At 51.8% G+C, this 18,489-nt stretch overlaps 1 protein-coding gene across 4 annotated transcripts in view; it reads left to right on the top strand.

The window, feature by feature from the left end:
* The window catches only part of ndst1b (N-deacetylase/N-sulfotransferase (heparan glucosaminyl) 1b), a 266,179-nt gene that overhangs the window by 235,472 nt on the left and 12,218 nt on the right, over positions 1-18,489 (top strand). For all 4 annotated transcript variants that reach the window (XM_038796232.1, XM_038796233.1, XM_038796234.1 and 1 more), the window contains 3 exons: positions 509-683; positions 2,167-2,337; positions 16,592-16,701. In XM_038796232.1, the coding sequence (XP_038652160.1) occupies positions 509-683; positions 2,167-2,337; positions 16,592-16,701 (456 nt within the window). The remainder of the gene's footprint in view (positions 1-508; positions 684-2,166; positions 2,338-16,591; positions 16,702-18,489) is intronic.

Raw genomic sequence — 18,489 nt, 5'->3', positions numbered from 1 at the left:
CACTCAAGAAGCTCAACACCATCCAGGACAAAGCAGCCCCGCTTGATTGCTCCCCCTTCCACAAACATTCACTCCCTCCACCACCGACGGACAATGGCAGCCGTCTGTACCATCTACAGGATGCACTGCAGCAACTCACCAAGGTTCCTGATGGAGCACCTTCCAAACCCACGATCGCTACCATCTAGAAGGATAAGAGCAGCAGATACCTGGGATCCCCACCACCTGGAGGTTCTCCTCCAAGTCGCTCACCCCCCTGACTTGGAAATATATCGCCCATTCCTTCACTGTCACTGGGGCAAAATCCTGGAACTCCCTCCCTAACAGCACAGTGGGTGTACCTACACCTCTGGGACTGCAGCAGTTCAAGAAGGCAGCTCACCACCACCTTATAACGGTCAACTAGGGATGGGCAATAAATGCTGGCCGAACCAGCGACACCCACATCCCGTAAATTAATTAAAAATAACAATAATATGACTAATTTCTATGTTTTCCCTCCATTCAGGTATATGGATTTCTTCCCTGTTCCTTCCAACACCAGCTCGGACTTTCTCTTTGAGAAGAGCGCAAATTACTTTGATTCCGAAGCGACGCCGAAGCGGGCAGCCGCTCTGCTTCCGAAGGCGAAAATCATCACCATCCTCATCAGCCCTGCTGATCGAGCCTACTCCTGGTACCAGGTGCCCGCTGCCCGGCCCCTCCTACTGCACAATAGCTGAACATAAACCTTGAAAAGCCAACACTAAAAAATACTCGGAGCGAGTCGGGAGGATTTATGGTTCAAACCACCCGGGAAAAGCGTTTGGAAAGGGGGGCAAACTGATTGAGGCAGACACCTTGGGCGGGATTTTTGCCGCGATGCCTGGGTGGGTGCGGAGGCGAGTGGGTGAGAAATTCCAACCCGCTGGCACCATCCTGCCCCGTGAGGTGGGATTGCCAACCGGAGGGTTACCTGCCCTCAAGCAGTAGCCAATTAAGCATAATTAATGGCTTTCCTTTATGGGTTCTGGGCGTCACTGCCAATCAACGGCCAGCAGGCAACTTGGTGGGTGTGTTTCATAGAATCCCTACGGTGCTGAGCAGGCCATTCAGCCCATCTAGTCTGCACCGACCCTCTGAAAGCGCACCCCACCCAGGCCCACTCACCCCGCCCTATCCCCGTAACCCCACCTCACCTTTTCGACCCTAAGGGGCAATTTTAGCACGGCCAATCCACCTAACCTGCACATCTTTGGCCTGTGGGAGGAAACCGGAGCACCCGGAGGAAACCCACGCACACACGGGGAGAACGTGCAGACCCTGCACAGACAGTCACCCGAGGCCGGAATCGAACCCGGGTCCCTGGCGCTGTGATGCAGCAGCGCTAACCAGACTCCCATTCTAACGCAGGACATTTGTACACTGCGCCGCCCCAACCCAAAAACCCAAATCCTGTCCCGTGTCATAATTCAGGATCTGATTGGATGGGCGAGTGATGGGAAAGTTGATTTAGGGAAGGGAGGTACCAGGGGACCTTTGGCCTTGGAAAGTGGCACGGTGGAATTCACTTCTGCCAGCCGCCTGCGAGGGTTCGGTTTGGAATGAGTGTGGGCACACTCATTTCAAACCAGGGGCTGGCTTAGCACACTGGGCTAAATCGCTGGCTTTTAAAGCAGACCCAGGCAGGCCAGCAGCACGGTTCAATTCCCGTACCAGCCTCCCCGGACAGGTGCCGGAATGTGGCGACTAGGGGCTTTTCCCAGTAACTTCATTTGAAGCCTGCTCGTGACAATAAGCCATTTTCATTTCATTTTTTTCTTCACACTGCAAAACACGGGCTACAGTTCAGCGTAAACAATCCGTGTCACTTGGATTGGCACGGAGGGCATTGTGAACACTCCCGTGGTTGTGAAGATAGTGTGGGCAGGGAGATGCTGGGTGAGAGTGTTCGCTGCGGCGTTCTCTGTGATGAATAGTTCTCCAACACTCCCTAACATTTTAACTATGGGCCAGACACCTCTACTACTAGTGGGTGTCGAGCTGAGACCTGAAGGAAATGGAATGGGTTCTACTTTATTCGATGCATTCTCCTAATTTACCGCATAGCACTACCTAAACAGAGACAAGAGAGGATTTTCCCCTCTTTTATTTGGGGATAAATATTTTTTTTTGTGCCTTCTGCAGCACCAGCGAGCTCACGATGACCCTGTGGCCCTGAAGTACAGTTTCTATGAGGTGATCACTGCCAGAGCAGACGTGATGCCGAAGCTGAGAGCTCTCCGGAACCGGTGTCTCGTTCCTGGATGGTATGCAATGCACATCGAGCGCTGGCTTAACCAGTACCACGCCAACCAGGCAAGTTCTCCCCTTTGTGAGCCAGGGACAGTGGGTAAATGGGGAGCGGGGTAGTGACCGGGATGGAGACCAGTCACCTGGCTGGCTAGCTGGGCCCTGGGACGACATCAGTGTTGGCAGTGAGCTCCAAGGACAATGGCTTTACTTTCCCAAGCATTTCACGATATAAAAAGAGTACGCAGGTTTTAAACTCGCTTGTGTTAAAAAAAAAGTAATACATTCGATCTCACTGTTCTATGCTGTGAACTAGTTTGGCTGACCTGCGGTTAGGGGGCCACATGCAGCCCATCTTGGTTCCGGGTGTGGCCCACGGCACATTTGGTTGACCCTTGTCCACTTTCTGCTGATTTCTATCTGTGTCGGTTTGACTGAAGTGATTCACACGTAAAGCGAGGGCGAGTGAGGTGAGGTGTTTGCTGGTTGCTCACAATTTTTGCTAAATTGCCCGTAGTGTGCTAATAAAAGTAAGGTTAAGGGGGGGGTTGTTGGGTTACGGGTATAGGGTGGATACGTGGGTTTGAGTAGGGTGATCATGGCTCGGCACAACATTGAGGGCCGAAGGGCCTGTTCTGTGCTGTACTGTTCTATGTTCTATGTTCTAACGAGCCCGAATTAATAAAAAGATTCCTACGTCCAGTTTGGGGGCTGGCCGAGCGGGTGTTTCTCAGCGCTGCAGCCATCGAGAAAGAACCCGCTATTCAATGGCAGGCAGACATTTTTGGGGCGTCGGAGGAGAAAGCCCCGTCAAGTCCGTACTTTAGTATTTTCCTGTACTGACACGCTCAGCTCGCCAGCGCGGGGGGGGGACTCGCGAATCGGGCGCCATTTTGAAAGGCAGCCCCAATGTTTTGACCACCTTCAGCGAGCCCACCGCGGCCTCCGGACCCCGCCCCCCCCCCCCCCCCCCCCCCCCCCCCCCCCCCCCCCCCCCCCCCCCCCCCCCCCCCCCCCCCCCCCCCCACTCCATTCACCTAACTTACCTCTCCCATGGTCCTCCAGCCCCCACTCCCTCAACCTCTTCTGAGTAAGGCACCCAAAGGCCAGACCCCTGGCACAGGCAGCTTGATCCCATGCCCCTTGGCTCTGCCAGACTGGAATGTGGCAGTGCCACTCCCTAGCCTGGCCGTGCCAACCGCGCCCCTGGCACTGGCAGCCTGGAACCATGGCTGTGCCCCTTCCCAGCCTGGCAGTGTCACCCCGGGCACTGCCAGGATACCTGGATGGTGGTCCCATGATGCCAGGCTGGTAGTGCGAGGTTGCCCAGGTTCGAGCGGGAGTGCCAGGGTTGATTGATTGATTTATTGTCACATGTACCGAAGTACAGTGAAAAGTATTTTTCTGCGGCCAAGGGAACGTACCCAGTACGTACAGAGTAGACAAAAGAATCATCGACAGAGAACATTGACAAATGGTGCATCGACAAATAGCGATTGGTTACAGTGCGGAACAAGGGGTCAAACAAGAGCAGCATAAGGCGTCGTGAATAGTGTTCTTACAGGGAAGTGCAGGTTAGATGGATTGGCCGTGCTAAATTACCCCTTAGTGTCCAAAGATGTGCACTTTAGGTGGGGTTACGGGGATAGGATGGGGGAGTGAGCCTGGGTACGGTGCTCTTTCAGAGGGTCGGTGCAGACTCGATGGGCCGAATGGCCTCCTGCGCTACAGGAATTCTTTTTTGATAAACAATTTTATTGAGGCATTTTGGCATAATGAACAATAACAATACAAAACAGTGTGCAAAGAACAATCAACATAGTGCAAAAGCCAACTCCCCTCTGACAAGGACCTGCCCAACTACCCCCCTAATCTATGTTGCCCTAAGTCCCGCTCCTCCCCCTGCTGACGATTAATTTACCGCGAAGAAGTCGATAAATGGTTGCCATCTCCAGGCAAACCCTGACAGTGACCCTCTCAGGGTGAACTTAATTTTCTCGAGACCAAGAAAGCTCGCCATATCCGATAGCCAGGCCTCCGACCTCGGGGGCTTTGAGTCCCTCCATGCCAGCAGAATTTGTCGCTGGGCTACCAGGGAAGCAAAGGCCTCTCTCTCCCCCTGGACTCCCGGGCCCTCCGACACCTCACAAATTGCACCTCAGGACTCATCACCGTCCTTGTTTTCAGTACCCGGGACATAACATCCGCGAATCCCTGCCAGTACCCCCTGAGTTTTGGCCAGAACATGTGGACATGGTTCACTGGTCCTCCCGAACATCTGGCGCACCTGTCCTCCAGTCCAAAGAATTTACTCATCCGGGCCACTGTCATGTGGGCCCGGTGGACGACCTTGAATTGAATCAGGCTGAGCCGGGCGCATGTTGCGGTCGCGTTTACCCTACTCAACGCCTCCGCCCATAAGCCCTCTTCTATCTCACCCCCGAGCTCCTCTTCCCACTTAAGCTTCAGCTCCTCGGTCTGCGACTCCTCCGTTCCCATAAGTTCTTTGTATATTTCTGAGACCCTCCCCTCCCCACCCATCCACTGGACACACTACCCTGTCCTGGATCCCCCTGAGTGGCAGGCGTGGGAAGGATGGATTCTGTCTGCGTAGAAAGTCCCGCACCTGCAAGTACCTGAAATCATTCCCTCTCGCCGGCCCAAATTTCTCCCCTGGCGCCCTCACGCTCGGGAAGCTCCCTTCCAAGAACAGATCCCCCATCCTCTCAATCCCAGCCCTCCGCCATGTTCGGAACCCACCGTCCATGTTCCCCGGGGCAAACCGGTGATTGTCACAAATTGGGGACCAACCTGATGCTCTCACTTCCCCCACATGCCTTCTCCATTGACCCCAGATCCGCAAAGTCGCCACCACTATAATGCTGGTGGAGTATCGTGCCGGCGGCAGGGGCGCTGTAACCAGGGCTGCCAAACTGGTGCCCCTGTACGAAGCGCCCTCCATTCGTCCCCAAACCCACCTCACACCCACCATCCACTTCCTTACCATAGCCATGTTGGCCGCCCAGTAGTAATTACTGAGGTTTGGCAGTGCCAGCCCCCCGTCCCCTCAGTTCCTCTCGAACATCACCCTCTTCACCCGCGGGGGACTTTCCCGCCCACACAAATCCCATAATCATTTTATTGACCTTCTTAAAAAAGGACCGCGGCATGAAAATGGGGAGACACTGGAATACGAACAGGAATCTCAGGAGGATCGTCATTTTAACCGTCTGCGCCGTAGGAATTCTATGGGTGATTTCAATCTTGAGGCCCACTTCAGGTGAAGGAGGGCCCTCATGCGCCCACCCACCAGCCAAGGTTGCCAATCACTGCTGTGTGAATTGTTCATGTACACATTCCCTGTCAATGAGCAGGTTGGAGAGTGGGAGGCCCAATATTTATTCAGTCTGGCCTGGTGAAGAGAAGAGAATCACGTGGAAAACATGACAGTTCCCAGCAGTTGCTGTACAGAAGAAGGATTCTCTGTGGCAACCGTGCAACTGAATATTGGGCAGGAAGCGAATGACTCTGAATCGCAGAAGACTCGGGGCTTGCAATTGAGATTACCCAGTGAAGATGTACCTTAGAACTTAGTCTCAACATGAAACTCCTTTTGGATGTTTTCTCAGCAATGGGAGGATTTGACACTTTGCCGCTGATATTTAGGGATGTAGTTCCTGGCTGGGTCACTGTCTGTGCGGAGTCTGCACGTCCTCCCCGTGTGTGTGTGGGTTTCCTCCCACATTCCAAAGATAGAACATAGAACAGTACAGCACAGAACAGGCCCTTCGGCCCTCGATGTTGTGCCGAGCAATGATCACCCTACTCAAACCCATGTAGCCACACTATACCCATAACCCAACAACCCCCCCCCCCTTTAACCTTACTTTTTAGGACACTACGGGCAATTTAGCATGGCCAATCCACCTAACCCGCACATCTTTGGACTGTGGGAGGAAACCGGAGCACCCGGAGGAAACGGGTGGAACGTGCAGACCCCGCACAGACAGTGAGCCAAGCCGGGGGGGTTGTTGGGTAACGGGTATAGGGTGGATACGTGGGTTTGAGTAGGGTGATCATTGCTCGGCACAGCATCGAGGGCCGAAGGGCCTGTTCTGTGCTGTACTGTTCTATGTTCTATGTTCTAGTTCCACAAGAATGATACAGCACAGCAAGAGGCCATTCGTCCCATTGTTCCTGTGCTTGTTTTTTCACTTCTGTTCCCCGCCGATTCTCTTGTCAGACACCAAAATCTCTGTCCTCTGCTCACTGAACCTCCCATCACTGGAAATCTCAATTTATTTACTGTATCAAAACCCTTTGTGATTTTTGTACATCGCAATTCAATCCCCCCCCCCCCCCCCCCCCCCCCCACCTTGACCTACTTTACTCTGAGACCAACTCTGATTTCTCTCAACTCTCAAAGCCAGAAATTTTACGCCCCCCACCCCTCCCCCCCAACAGATTCTGAGGCCGTGGTGAGGGGAGGGGGGAGAATGATTGGGGGAGGGGGGCACGTGAAGCTGCACGGATGGGGTTCCCAACCGGGATCACACCCTCCCCGACCGGGTTGCTTTTTTACCCCTGGGCAGAGATGACCTCAGATGGGAAACCCACCCTCGCCCCAGTTAAGGTCCTTCAGTGGCCACTCCAGGGCCTTTTCCCGCCCAGCCTCGATCATTAGGTTGGCAGGCGGATGATAGCCCAGGGAGGGAAATCCAAGATTAAACAATGTTAGATCCCAGGCAGGAAGAGGGATGCAAGATATCGTGCATGGGGAGCCTCCATCTCTATCCTGGTGACTCCAGATTTCCTTCTCCGACCTGACCCATCCCCTGAGACCCCAATCTCTCCTCCCCCCCACTGCTCACCTCCCCTGGGCCTTCACTACCCCCCTCCACCCATACATCCAATTAATAATGAGGGAAGTGAGAGTGGAGATTATGGAGCCAGTTGCCATAATTTTCCAAGTCTTTGTTGGAATCAGGGGTGGTGCCAGAGGGCTGGAGAATTGCTAATGTTACACCCTTGTTCATCAAAGAGTTTACAAATATGCCCAGTTTAACTTCAATGGTGGGCTAATTCCGCACACAATGGGCGGGATTCTCCAGTCCCGCGGCAGAGTGTCCACGCCATCGTAAACGCCGTCGTGTTTTACAATGGGGTGAACGGGCCGCTGCCAGGACTAAGTCTGGCCCCCACAGGGGGCCAGCATGGAGCTGGAGTGGTTCACGCTGCTCCAGCTGCCGATCCCGGCGCAAACTGTGCGCCGCAGGATCCGCGCATGCGCAGTGGCGCCGACACCAACGCGCACATGCGCAGTGGCCTCCTTCAACGCGCCGGCCCCGACGCAACATGGCGCAGGACTACAGGGGCCGGCGCGTAGGAAAGGAGGCCCCCAGCCAGAGAGGCCGGCCCAACGATTGGTGGGCCCCGATCGCGGGCCAGGTCACATCGGAGGCCACCCCTCCCTCCCCCCGGGGTCTCCGTTCTCCATCGCGTGCCAGCGTTGGGGCAGCGTGGCCCAGTCGCGGGGATTCTCCGGCCTAGGGCTGGGAGAATCCCGCCCAATGAGCTGGATTTTACTTTTCCTACCAGGCATGCTGTCACTGCAGGGCGGGGGGGGGGGGGGGGGGGGGGGGGGGTGCGTATACAATATGCTGGGTGGTTACCCATCAGCATCCCACCCAGCCCCGAACTAACCCCGTCACGAGGTGGGCAGGGGCCAGAATTGGCTGCGCACCTGTCATTTTTAAATAAGTAATTAAAGGTTTGGCAGGCCGATTGACTGGGATAATGGGCTTCGCAAGCTGAAATATGGCTGGGAGGAAAGGAAGCACCTCATTTCAGACGTGCCCCAGAAGCATCAGGAAAACCGCTCTCTGCACCCCAACATGTCACCTCCCCTTCTCACTTGCCATCTGCCCTCCAGAACCCCCTTACTCCATCTCTTCCCAGGGGTCTCAGATCCTTCGCTGCCCCAATGGCCAAGGACATAGCGTGCTGTGGCAGCAACTGCTCTCCTTCCAGCCCTTCCTGCACTACTGAGCTCTAATACTGCCGAGTCTGCTGACCAATCAGATTGACCGACGTCTCTCGAGAATGGGACTCCTCCCACTGAGGAGCGGATACCCCCCCCCCACCCTCACCTAGTTCAGCCCACCCTCGGCATGTTACAGCTGTGGGGTGGGCTTCTTTATGGCGTGTCAGCTGCCAGCTGACTTTCCAAGGGAGGGGGAGTTTACGAGCAGTCCCTCCGCCCCCATAACCATCACCCCGCCCCCATAAAATCCACCCTAATCATTCGGGACAAAATCAATAGTGACAAAGGGCAAAGGAATGATGCTGTTATCTAAAAAGGACGAATGATCAGACGTACTGGGAGAAAGCGGCAGAATAGCACTCGGTGAATAGCTCATTCAGAGAGCTGGTACAGACACGATGGGCTGAATGGCCTCCTGTGCTGTAAGAATTATTTGATTCAACGCCACAGTCGCATGGAGACGTAGCTCAGTGGCAGAACGTCTGCTTTGACTGCTTGAGGGCCCGGATTCAAGTCCCGGAGTCCCCAGTTCAATTTTATATGGGTGGTGCGGTTGCACAGTGGTTAGCACTGTTGCTTCACGGCGCCAGGGTTCCAGGTTCGATTCCCGGCTTGGGTCACAGTCTGTGCGGAGTCTGCACGTTCTCCCCATGTCTGGGTGGGATTCCTCCGGGTGCTCCGGTTTCCTCCCACAAGTCCCGAAAGACGTGCTGTTAGGTGAATTGGACATTCTGAATTCTGCCTCAGTGTTCCCCGAACAGGCGCCGGAGTGTGGCAACTCAGGGATTTTCACAGTAACTTCATAGCGGTGTTAATGTAAGTCTACTTGTGACAATAAAGATTATCAATTAGAAGTGCCTCACCCCAATGCCATTTTAGTTGACCTCCTCTGCACCCTTTCCAAGGCTGACACATCCCTCTCATGCGGTGCCCAGTGTTTTAGGAAGTCTTTACAAAATGCACCTTCACTGCTTTAAGGCCAAGGATCCCATTTAAATTTTTCACAGCCTTCTCTATTTGTTAATGAAAATGATGAGAAAGTTATTGTGGAAAATGTATCTGTCGAGGGAGGCTAGAATATGCATGCCTCATTAATAATTGGAATAGGTTCAAAGAACAGGTTATAAGAGCACTGGGATCTGTAAACCTGACGCGAATCTTTATCAAGGCCACCAGCGAATCCTTAACCCCCTCCTCTTAACTCTTCATCAAAGAACCATCGAGGATTAACAACCGGTCTATGCCTAGCTGTTAATAATGCCATAAATACGGCCTGCGGGTTGTCTTCCATCAACCAGCCTATATTGCACTTGGGATTGGCTGCACTAACCTTCCATTAGGATACGCACACGCGACTGAATGTATCGATTAATCCTTTCTTGCCAACTTTCCAGAAAACAGTAGAAAATCGAGTTATGAATTGGCAATTGTTTCTTAACCTGACCTGGTTTAGCTCACTTGGCTAAATCGCTGGCTTTGAAAGCAGACCAAGCAGGCCAGCAGCACGGTTCGACTCCCGTATCAGCCTCCCCGGACAGGCGTCGGAATGTGGCGACTAGGGGCTTTTCACAGTAACTTCATTGAAGCCTACTCGTGACAATAAGCAATTTTCATTTTCATTTCATTTTTCATATTAACTCTGCAATGTACCCACTAGGAAGATAGTTCACAGTAATGCAGGATGAATCTGCTGAAGATAAATTTATGGAATGAAGATGGTTAGCACTGCTGCCCCTCAGCGCCAAGGACCCGGGTTCAATTCCAGCCTCGGGTGACTGTCTGTGCGGAGTCTGCACGTTCTCCCCGTGTCTGCGTGGGTTTCCTCCGGGTGCTCCTGTTTCCTCCCACAGTCCACCAGATGTGCAGGTTAGGTGGATTGATCATGATCAGTGCACAGGGATAAACCCCCTCCTGGACCAACAAGGTAGGTCGGGGTGGAGATTGATAATCAATAAGATTAATTTAAGGTTACAACTCGCTAGACAGCTGGGAAATCCACAACGTTAGACAGGAAGTTAATTGAATAAAGTCCAGCCTGCTTATAGTTAGCAATGTTTCCGAAAGATACACAACCATATCCTCAGTGACCTGTCTTAACATTAACAATGATGTTAACCTTCCAGGGAAGTCCATTCCTTCTTTTCTTCCATTGGATGTGGGTGTCAGGGGACAGCATTTGTTGCCTAATTGCCCTTGAACTGAATGGTCATTTCAGAGAGGCAGTTAAAAGTCAACCAGGTCTGAAGTCACATGTAGGCCAGACCAGGTAATGACGGCAGATTTCCTTCCCTAAAGGGCATGAGTGAAACAGATGGGGCAAAATTCGGCAGAATTCTCCGTTCCTGAGGCTAAGTGCCGACACCAACGGAGAATCACGACGGGAAAATCAGAGCAAACGCTTCACCGATTCCATTACCGATGAGCGGTGAACACTGGCGCCGTGTGGAACACCCGTGGATCTTACGGAAAACGGCCGGAGAATCGCCGGGTACCAGGCCGCGCATGCGCAGGCCTGACGAGCTAGACCGGTTACGGCGGAAAACACGGCGCCGGCCATGCTGCAACCCTACCCCGACCACACGGTCTACCCCCTGCCCACCCCCCACCACTGCCCCCAGCCCTAGCAGCAGGATCCCTCCTGGCCAGCGGCACGGATCCCGGACGAGTGTGGTGGTGCTAGACACTGTCCGCAGCCGGAATGCCAGGTTCCTGACCAGTGGGACCACACGTGGCCCGCGCCGTGGGGAATTCGGCCCATCAGGGGCAGAGCATCGCATGGGGGCCGGCGTTGCGATTGCGTGCGGCACGCGTTCCGATTACACTGATTCGGAGGGGGCGGAGCATTGCCAACCGGCATCAAAATGGCGCCTGTCCCGATTCCGGCGTCGGAAACCATTCTCCGATCCCGATTTCTCCGTCAGGCTACGGAGAGTCCAGCCAATCGGCCTTTCTGGCAGTCAGTGATAGCTGCCAAACCTGAGACCAGTTTAAAATTCACATTTATCCAGCTGGCCACAGTGGGATTTGAACCTGTATCCCCAGTCTGGGACTCCAGATTTCACATCCAATGATACTACCACCACACCACCATCACGCTGGCTTACTCCATCTGACATGCTTTTAGCTACGTCCAGACTTCAATCTTGCTCCACATAGTCAGAGGGAGGTTTTTATCCTCCTGTATCCTCTAATTTTCCACCATTGACAAAAATATCCTCATACTTTGAGTCCAAAAACAGAACTAAAGTCAAACTTGATAAAGCTCCGGTTGGGCCGTAACCAGACTATTGTCATCAGTTACCGACGTCACACTTTAAGAAGGACATGAGGGTCTTTGAGAGAGTGCCAAGGAGAATCATCAGTTTGATTACAGGCTGCAGATGCCTCACCACCCACCCCACCCCCAGAAGCGAATAGACCCTCTCCACGGGCCGCAATGTGGCGCTGTGGGCGGGCTTGTCAAGGCCAGTGTGGGACTTCAGCCCCTCAGTGGGGGGGTAAGTCAGATCCTCGGGGAGCTGCCGGCCAAACGGATTCAGTCCAGGCAGCGCCGAGAGCGCGTTAGCGGGGGCTGCCGAGATGGCACCGAGAAGGTGCAATCGGTCCACGGGTACGTCCAGGATCTCAAGCAGGGATGGTTGTACCCGGTCGGTGAGGAAGGACAGGTTTAAGGCTGCGGAGGGAGTTGAGAAGAAATGGGGGATTCGATCAGAGGAGGAACTGCCCCTCCGCCGCCCAATGCTCAAAGAGCTGCCACCAAAGATTGAACCCCCTCTTCCTTCCTGCCCTCTGAAAGTTACAATTTCAAACTGGGTTGCCATCTTCTACATTTTAAGGCGTGGGCAGTGTATATCAGAGTCGATTGGCTTGGAAACAACACTAATTGACCATTGGTTACCTATTTAAATAGGGCGGGCGGGTTGCAGATTCTGTCGAGTATAATTGCCCCCAACCAGTAAAAATATCTGACAGGAACACGGAAAACGCAACCACGAACATCAACCGGGCTCCAGCCGCTCACTTTGTGATGTTCCCCTCCACTCACTCAGTTTGTGATGTCCTCCTCCACTCACTCAGTTTGTGATGTTCCCTCCACTCACTCAGTTTGTGATGTTCCCTCCATTCACTCAGTTTGTGATGTTCCCTCCACTCATTCAGTTTGTGATGTTCCCTCCACTCACTCAGTTTGTGATGTTCCCTCCACTCACTCAGTTTCTGATGTTCCCTCCACTCACTCAGTTTCTGATGTTCCCTCCACTCACTCAGTTTGTGATGATCCCTCCACTCACTCAGTTTCTGATGTTCCCTCCACTCACTCAGTTTGTGATGTTCCCTCCACTCACTCAGTTTGTGATGTTCCCTCCACTCACTCAGTTTGTGATGTTCCCTCCACTCACTCAGTTTGTGATATTCCCTCCACTCACTCAGTTTGTGATGTCCTCCTCCACTCACTCAGTTTCTGATGTTCCCTCCACTCACTCAGTTTCTGATGTTCCCCTCCACTCACTCAGTTTCTGATGTCCTCCTCCACTCACTCAGTTTGTGATGTTCCCTCCATTCACTCAGTTTCTGATGTTCCCTCCACTCACTCAGTTTCTGATGTCCTCCTCCACTCACTCAGTTTGTGATGTTCCCTCCACTCACTCAGTTTGTGATGTTCCCTCCACTCACTCAGTTTCTGATGTTCCCTCCACTCACTCAGTTTGTGATGTTCCCTCCACTCACTCAGTTTGTGATATTCCCTCCACTCACTCAGTTTGTGATATTCCCTCCACTCACTCAGTTTCTGATGTCCCCTCCACTCACTCAGTTTGTGATATTCCCTCCACTCACTCAGTTTGTGATGTTCCCTCCACTCACTCAGTTTGTGATGTTCCCTCCACTCACTCAGTTTCTGATGTTCCCTCCATTCACTCAGTTTCTGATGTCCCCTCCACTCACTCAGTTTGTGATATTCCCTCCACTCACTCAGTTTGTGATGTTCCCTCCACTCACTCAGTTTGTGATGTTCCCTCCACTCACTCAGTTTCTGATGTTCCCTCCACTCACTCAGTTTCTAATGTTCCCTCCACTCACTCAGTTTCTGATGTCCTCCTCCACTCACTCAGTTTGTGATGTTCCCTCCACTCACTCAGTTTGTGATATTCCCTCCACTCACTCAGTTTCTGATGTTCCCTCCACTCACTCAGTTTGTGATGTTCCCTCCACTCACTCAGTTTCTGATGATCCCTCCACTCACTCAGTTTGTGATGTTCCCTCCACTCAGTTTGTGATGTTCCCTCCACTCACTCAGTTTGTGATATTCCCTCCACTCACTCAGTTTGTGATATTCCCTCCATTCACTCAGTTTGTGATGTTCCCTCCACTCAGTTTGTGATGTTCCCTCCACTCACTCAGTTTGTGATATTCCCTCCACTCACTCAGTTTGTGATGTTCCCTCCACTCAGTTTGTGATATTCCCTCCACTCACTCAGTTTGTGATATTCCCTCCACTCACTCAGTTTGTGATGTTCCCTCCACTCACTCAGTTTGTGATATTCCCTCCACTCACTCAGTTTGTGATGTTCCCTCCACTCACTCAGTTTGTGATATTCCCTCCACTCACTCAGTTTCTGATGTTCCCTCCACTCACTCAGTTTGTGATATTCCCTCCACTCACTCAGTTTGTGATGTTCCCTCCACTCACTCAGTTTGTGATGTTCCCTCCACTCACTCAGTTTCTGATGTTCCCTCCACTCACTCAGTTTCTGATGTTCCCTCCACTTACTCAGTTTGTGATGTTCCCTCCACTCACTCAGTTTGTGATGTTCCCTCCACTCACTCAGTTTCTGATGTTCCCTCCACTCAGTTTGTGATATTCCCTCCACTCACTCAGTTTGTGATATTCCCTCCACTCACTCAGTTTGTGATGTTCCCTCCACTCAGTTTGTGATGTTCCCTCCACTCACTCAGTTTGTGATATTCCCTCCACTCACTCAGTTTGTGATATTCCCTCCACTCACTCAGTTTGTGATATTCCCTCCACTCACTCAGTTTGTGATATTCCCTCCACTCACTCAGTTTGTGATATTCCCTCCACTCAGTTTGTGATGTTCCCTCCACTCACTCAGTTTGTGATATTCCCTCCACTCACTCAGTTTGTGATATTCCCTCCACTCACTCAGTTTGTGATATTCCCTCCACTCACTCAGTTTGTGATATTCCCTCCACTCACTCAGTTTGTGATGTTCCCTCCACTCACTCAGTTTGTGATATTCCCTCCACTCACTCAGTTTGTGATATTCCCTCCACTCACTCAGTTTGTGATGTTCCCTCCACTCACTCAGTTTGTGATATTCCCTCCACTCACTCAGTTTCTGATGTTCCCTCCACTCACTCAGTTTGTGATATTCCCTCCACTCACTCAGTTTGTGATATTCCCTCCACTCACTCAGTTTGTGATGTTCCCTCCACTCACTCAGTTTGTGATGATCCCTCCACTCACTCAGTTTGTGATATTCCCTCCACTCACTCAGTTTGTGATATTCCCTCCACTTACTCAGTTTGTGATATTCCCTCCACTCACTCAGTTTGTGATGTTCCCTCCACTCAGTTTGTGATATTCCCTCCACTCACTCAGTTTGTGATGTTCCCTCCACTCAGTTTGTGATATTCCCTCCACTCACTCAGTTTGTGATGTTCCCTCCACTCAGTTTGTGATATTCCCTCCACTCACTCAGTTTGTGATGTTCCCTCCACTCAGTTTCTGATGTTCCCTCCACTCACTCAGTTTGTGATGTTCCCTCCACTTACTCAGTTTGTGATATTCCCTCCACTCACTCAGTTTGTGATGTTCCCTCCACTCAGTTTCTGATGTTCCCTCCACTCACTCAGTTTGTGATGTTCCCTCCACTTACTCAGTTTGTGATATTCCCTCCACTCACTCAGTTTGTGATGTTCCCTCCACTCAGTTTCTGATGTTCCCTCCACTCACTCAGTTTGTGATATTCCCTCCACTTACTCAGTTTGTGATATTCCCTCCACTCACTCAGTTTGTGATATTCCCTCCACTCACTCAGTTTCTGATGTTCCCTCCACTCACTCAGTTTGTGATATTCCCTCCACTCACTCAGTTTGTGATATTCCCTCCACTCACTCAGTTTGTGATATTCCCTCCACTCACTCAGTTTGTGATATTCCCTCCACTCACTCAGTTTGTGATGTTCCCTCCACTCAGTTTCTGATGTTCCCTCCACTCACTCAGTTTCTGATGTTCCCTCCACTCACTCAGTTTGTGATGATCCCTCCACTCACTCAGTTTCTGATGTTCCCTCCATTCACTCAGTTTGTGATGATCCCTCCACTCACTCAGTTTGTGATGATCCCTCCACTCACTCAGTTTGTGATGATCCCTCCACTCACTCAGTTTCTGATGATCCCTCCACTCACTCAGTTTGTGATGATCCCTCCACTCACTCAGTTTGTGATATTCCCTCCACTCACTCAGTTTGTGATGTTCCCTCCACTCAGTTTGTGATGTTCCCTCCACTCACTCAGTTTGTGATGATCCCTCCACTCACTCAGTTTGTGATGTTCCCTCCACTCAGTTTGTGATGTTCCCTCCACTCACTCAGTTTCTGATGTTCCCTCCACTCAGTTTGTGATGTTCCCTCCACTCACTCAGTTTCTGATGTTCCCTCCACTCACTCAGTTTGTGATGATCCCTCCACTCACTCAGTTTCTGATGTTCCCTCCACTCACTCAGTTTGTGATGTTCCCTCCACTCACTCAGTTTGTGATGTTCCCTCCACTCACTCAGTTTCTGATGTTCCCTCCACTCACTCAGTTTGTGATGATCCCTCCACTCACTCAGTTTCTGATGTTCCCGCCACTCAGTTTGTGATGTTCCCTCCACTCACTCAGTTTCTAATGTTCCCTCCACTCACTCAGTTTCTGATGTTCCCTCCACTCACTCAGTTTGTGATGATCCCTCCACTCACTCAGTTTCTAATGTTCCCTCCAGTCACTCAGTTTGTGATGATCCCTCCACTCACTCAGTTTCTGATGTTCCCTCCACTCACTCAGTTTCTGATGTTCCCTCCACTCATTCAGTTTGTGATGTTCCCTCCACTCACTCAGTTTGTGATGTTCCCTCCACTCACTCAGTTTGTGATGTCCTCCTCCACTCACTCAGTTTGTGATGTCCTCCTCCACTCACTCAGTTTGTGATGTCCTCCTCCACTCACTCAGTTTCTGATGTCCTCCTCCACTCACCCCGTTCTCACTTTCTGCTTGCAGGTTCTCGTTCTCGATGGTCAGCTTCTCCGATCTGAGCCAGCAGCAACGATGGAAAAGGTGCAGAAATTCCTGGGTCTTCAGAATGTTATTGACTATCACAAGTTGCTGATGTGAGTAGCATTTAATCTACTTTCAACTGAACATAATCACTTGACCGTGACGTTAACCTTATCCCCATGCTCAAAGGGACGGACTGACGCTGCACGAGGACCCCAACCCCAACCCACCACATTGACTGTGGACCCCCATTCACTGCCGTCAGGCATTGGAGCATCCCATCAGACCATAAGACATAGGAGCAGAATCAGACCACTCAGTCCATTGAGTCTGTTCCAGCATTCAATCATGGCTGATATTTTTCTCAACCCCATTCTCCTGCCTTCTCCCCATAACCCCTGATCCCCTTATTGATCAAAAACCTATCTATCTCTGTCTTAAAGACGCTCAGTGATTTGGCCTCCACAGCCTTCTGCGGCAGAGTTCCACAGATTGACCACCCTCTGGCTGAAGAAATTCCTCCTCATCTCTGTTTTAAAGGATTGTCCCTTCAGTCTGAAGTTGTGCCCTCTGCTTCTAGTTTTTCCTACAAGTGGAAACATCCTCTCCACATCCACTCTATCCAGGCCTCGCAGTATCCTATAAGTTTCAATAAGATCACCCCTCATCCTTCTAAACTCCAACCAGTACAAACCCAGAGTCCTCAACCACTCCTCATACGACAAGCTCTTCATTCCAGGTCCTTAGGAACCTCCTCTGGTCCCTTTCCAAGGCCAGCACATCCTTCCTTAGATATGGGGCCCAGAACTGCTCACAATACTCCAAACGGGGTCTGACTAGAGCCTTATACAGCTCTGGTCTTGTATTCTAGCCATCTCGACTTGAATCCCACCATAGAGAGCTTTAGAAACATGTTGAAATCCCATTGCCACCATGCAGTTAATACCCAGTTTGAGGTCAACTGCTGCCATGTGTGATTCATAGGGTAGGGGACTTGGCAGTGAAAGGGAGGCGATAATCCATGGCGAGTGGCTCAACCAACATTGTGGGGCAGGAGGAGCGGGAATGCTCGCCCCCCAGGCCTCTCTCTGAAGCCTTGGGCCTCGCCAAGCTCGGGTTGCCAACTGTGATTGAATGTACTTCTGGAGATTGTATCACCTGACTTGCCCCCATGCTCCAACCGTCAGTCGGCCAACGCAACCTTCCTTGTGACCCACCGCCATCCTCCGCCAATCGGAAAGCAAAAGGACTCATTACCCGATTGGACGATGGTTGACAGTCTGACAAACAGCCATTCCTGCCACAGCTGAAGAGCCTCTTTGGCTGTGGACCCCCTGCAGAAAGCGGTCCCTCTCTGCGGCTGGCCAGACTGATCGATTGGACAAACAAACCTCCAGCCTACTGTGTTTAAGCCATGAAGCTGTCAATCAAAGGCTAGCATGCACTCTAAAATTGAAGGAAGCATTTCAAAGGCTCTCGGGGATTTCACGGCTTTTCCAGTGATGTGGGCTTTCTAGATCGGCTTCAAAAGGCAGCTATTTTGAAAGCATTGGGCTGAGGAAGAAGCTGTGAGGAAAGGGAAAGTGTCCCTGGCTTGAATCTTCACTGAATTGTCCGATCTGCCAATCAGCTGCCAAGCAGAGCCCTTTGGAATGAGAAGGCCATTTCAAAGTCTAAACGGGTCAGACCAGGATGATGACTTTGAACAGAGGGCTCTCTCAGATCACCAGGCTGAGAGTGACCTTCAGGTTGCCCAGGGCTGGAAGGGGGGGAGTCCAGAAATGGGACACCCATCCCAGGGAAGGGTCCAGGTCAACCCCTTACCCACAGCCCGAGCCCACCCAACCCCCAGGACCTTTGGAAAACCTAGCCTCTGCAGACTGGTAGTGGCAGAGGGACAC

Source organism: Scyliorhinus canicula, chromosome 4 (assembly GCF_902713615.1).
Source record: "Scyliorhinus canicula chromosome 4, sScyCan1.1, whole genome shotgun sequence".
In the NCBI taxonomy this organism is placed as follows: Eukaryota; Metazoa; Chordata; class Chondrichthyes; order Carcharhiniformes; family Scyliorhinidae; genus Scyliorhinus; species Scyliorhinus canicula.
The sequence above is the reverse complement of the archived record's forward strand: the minus strand, read 5'-3'. Positions and strand labels throughout refer to the sequence as shown.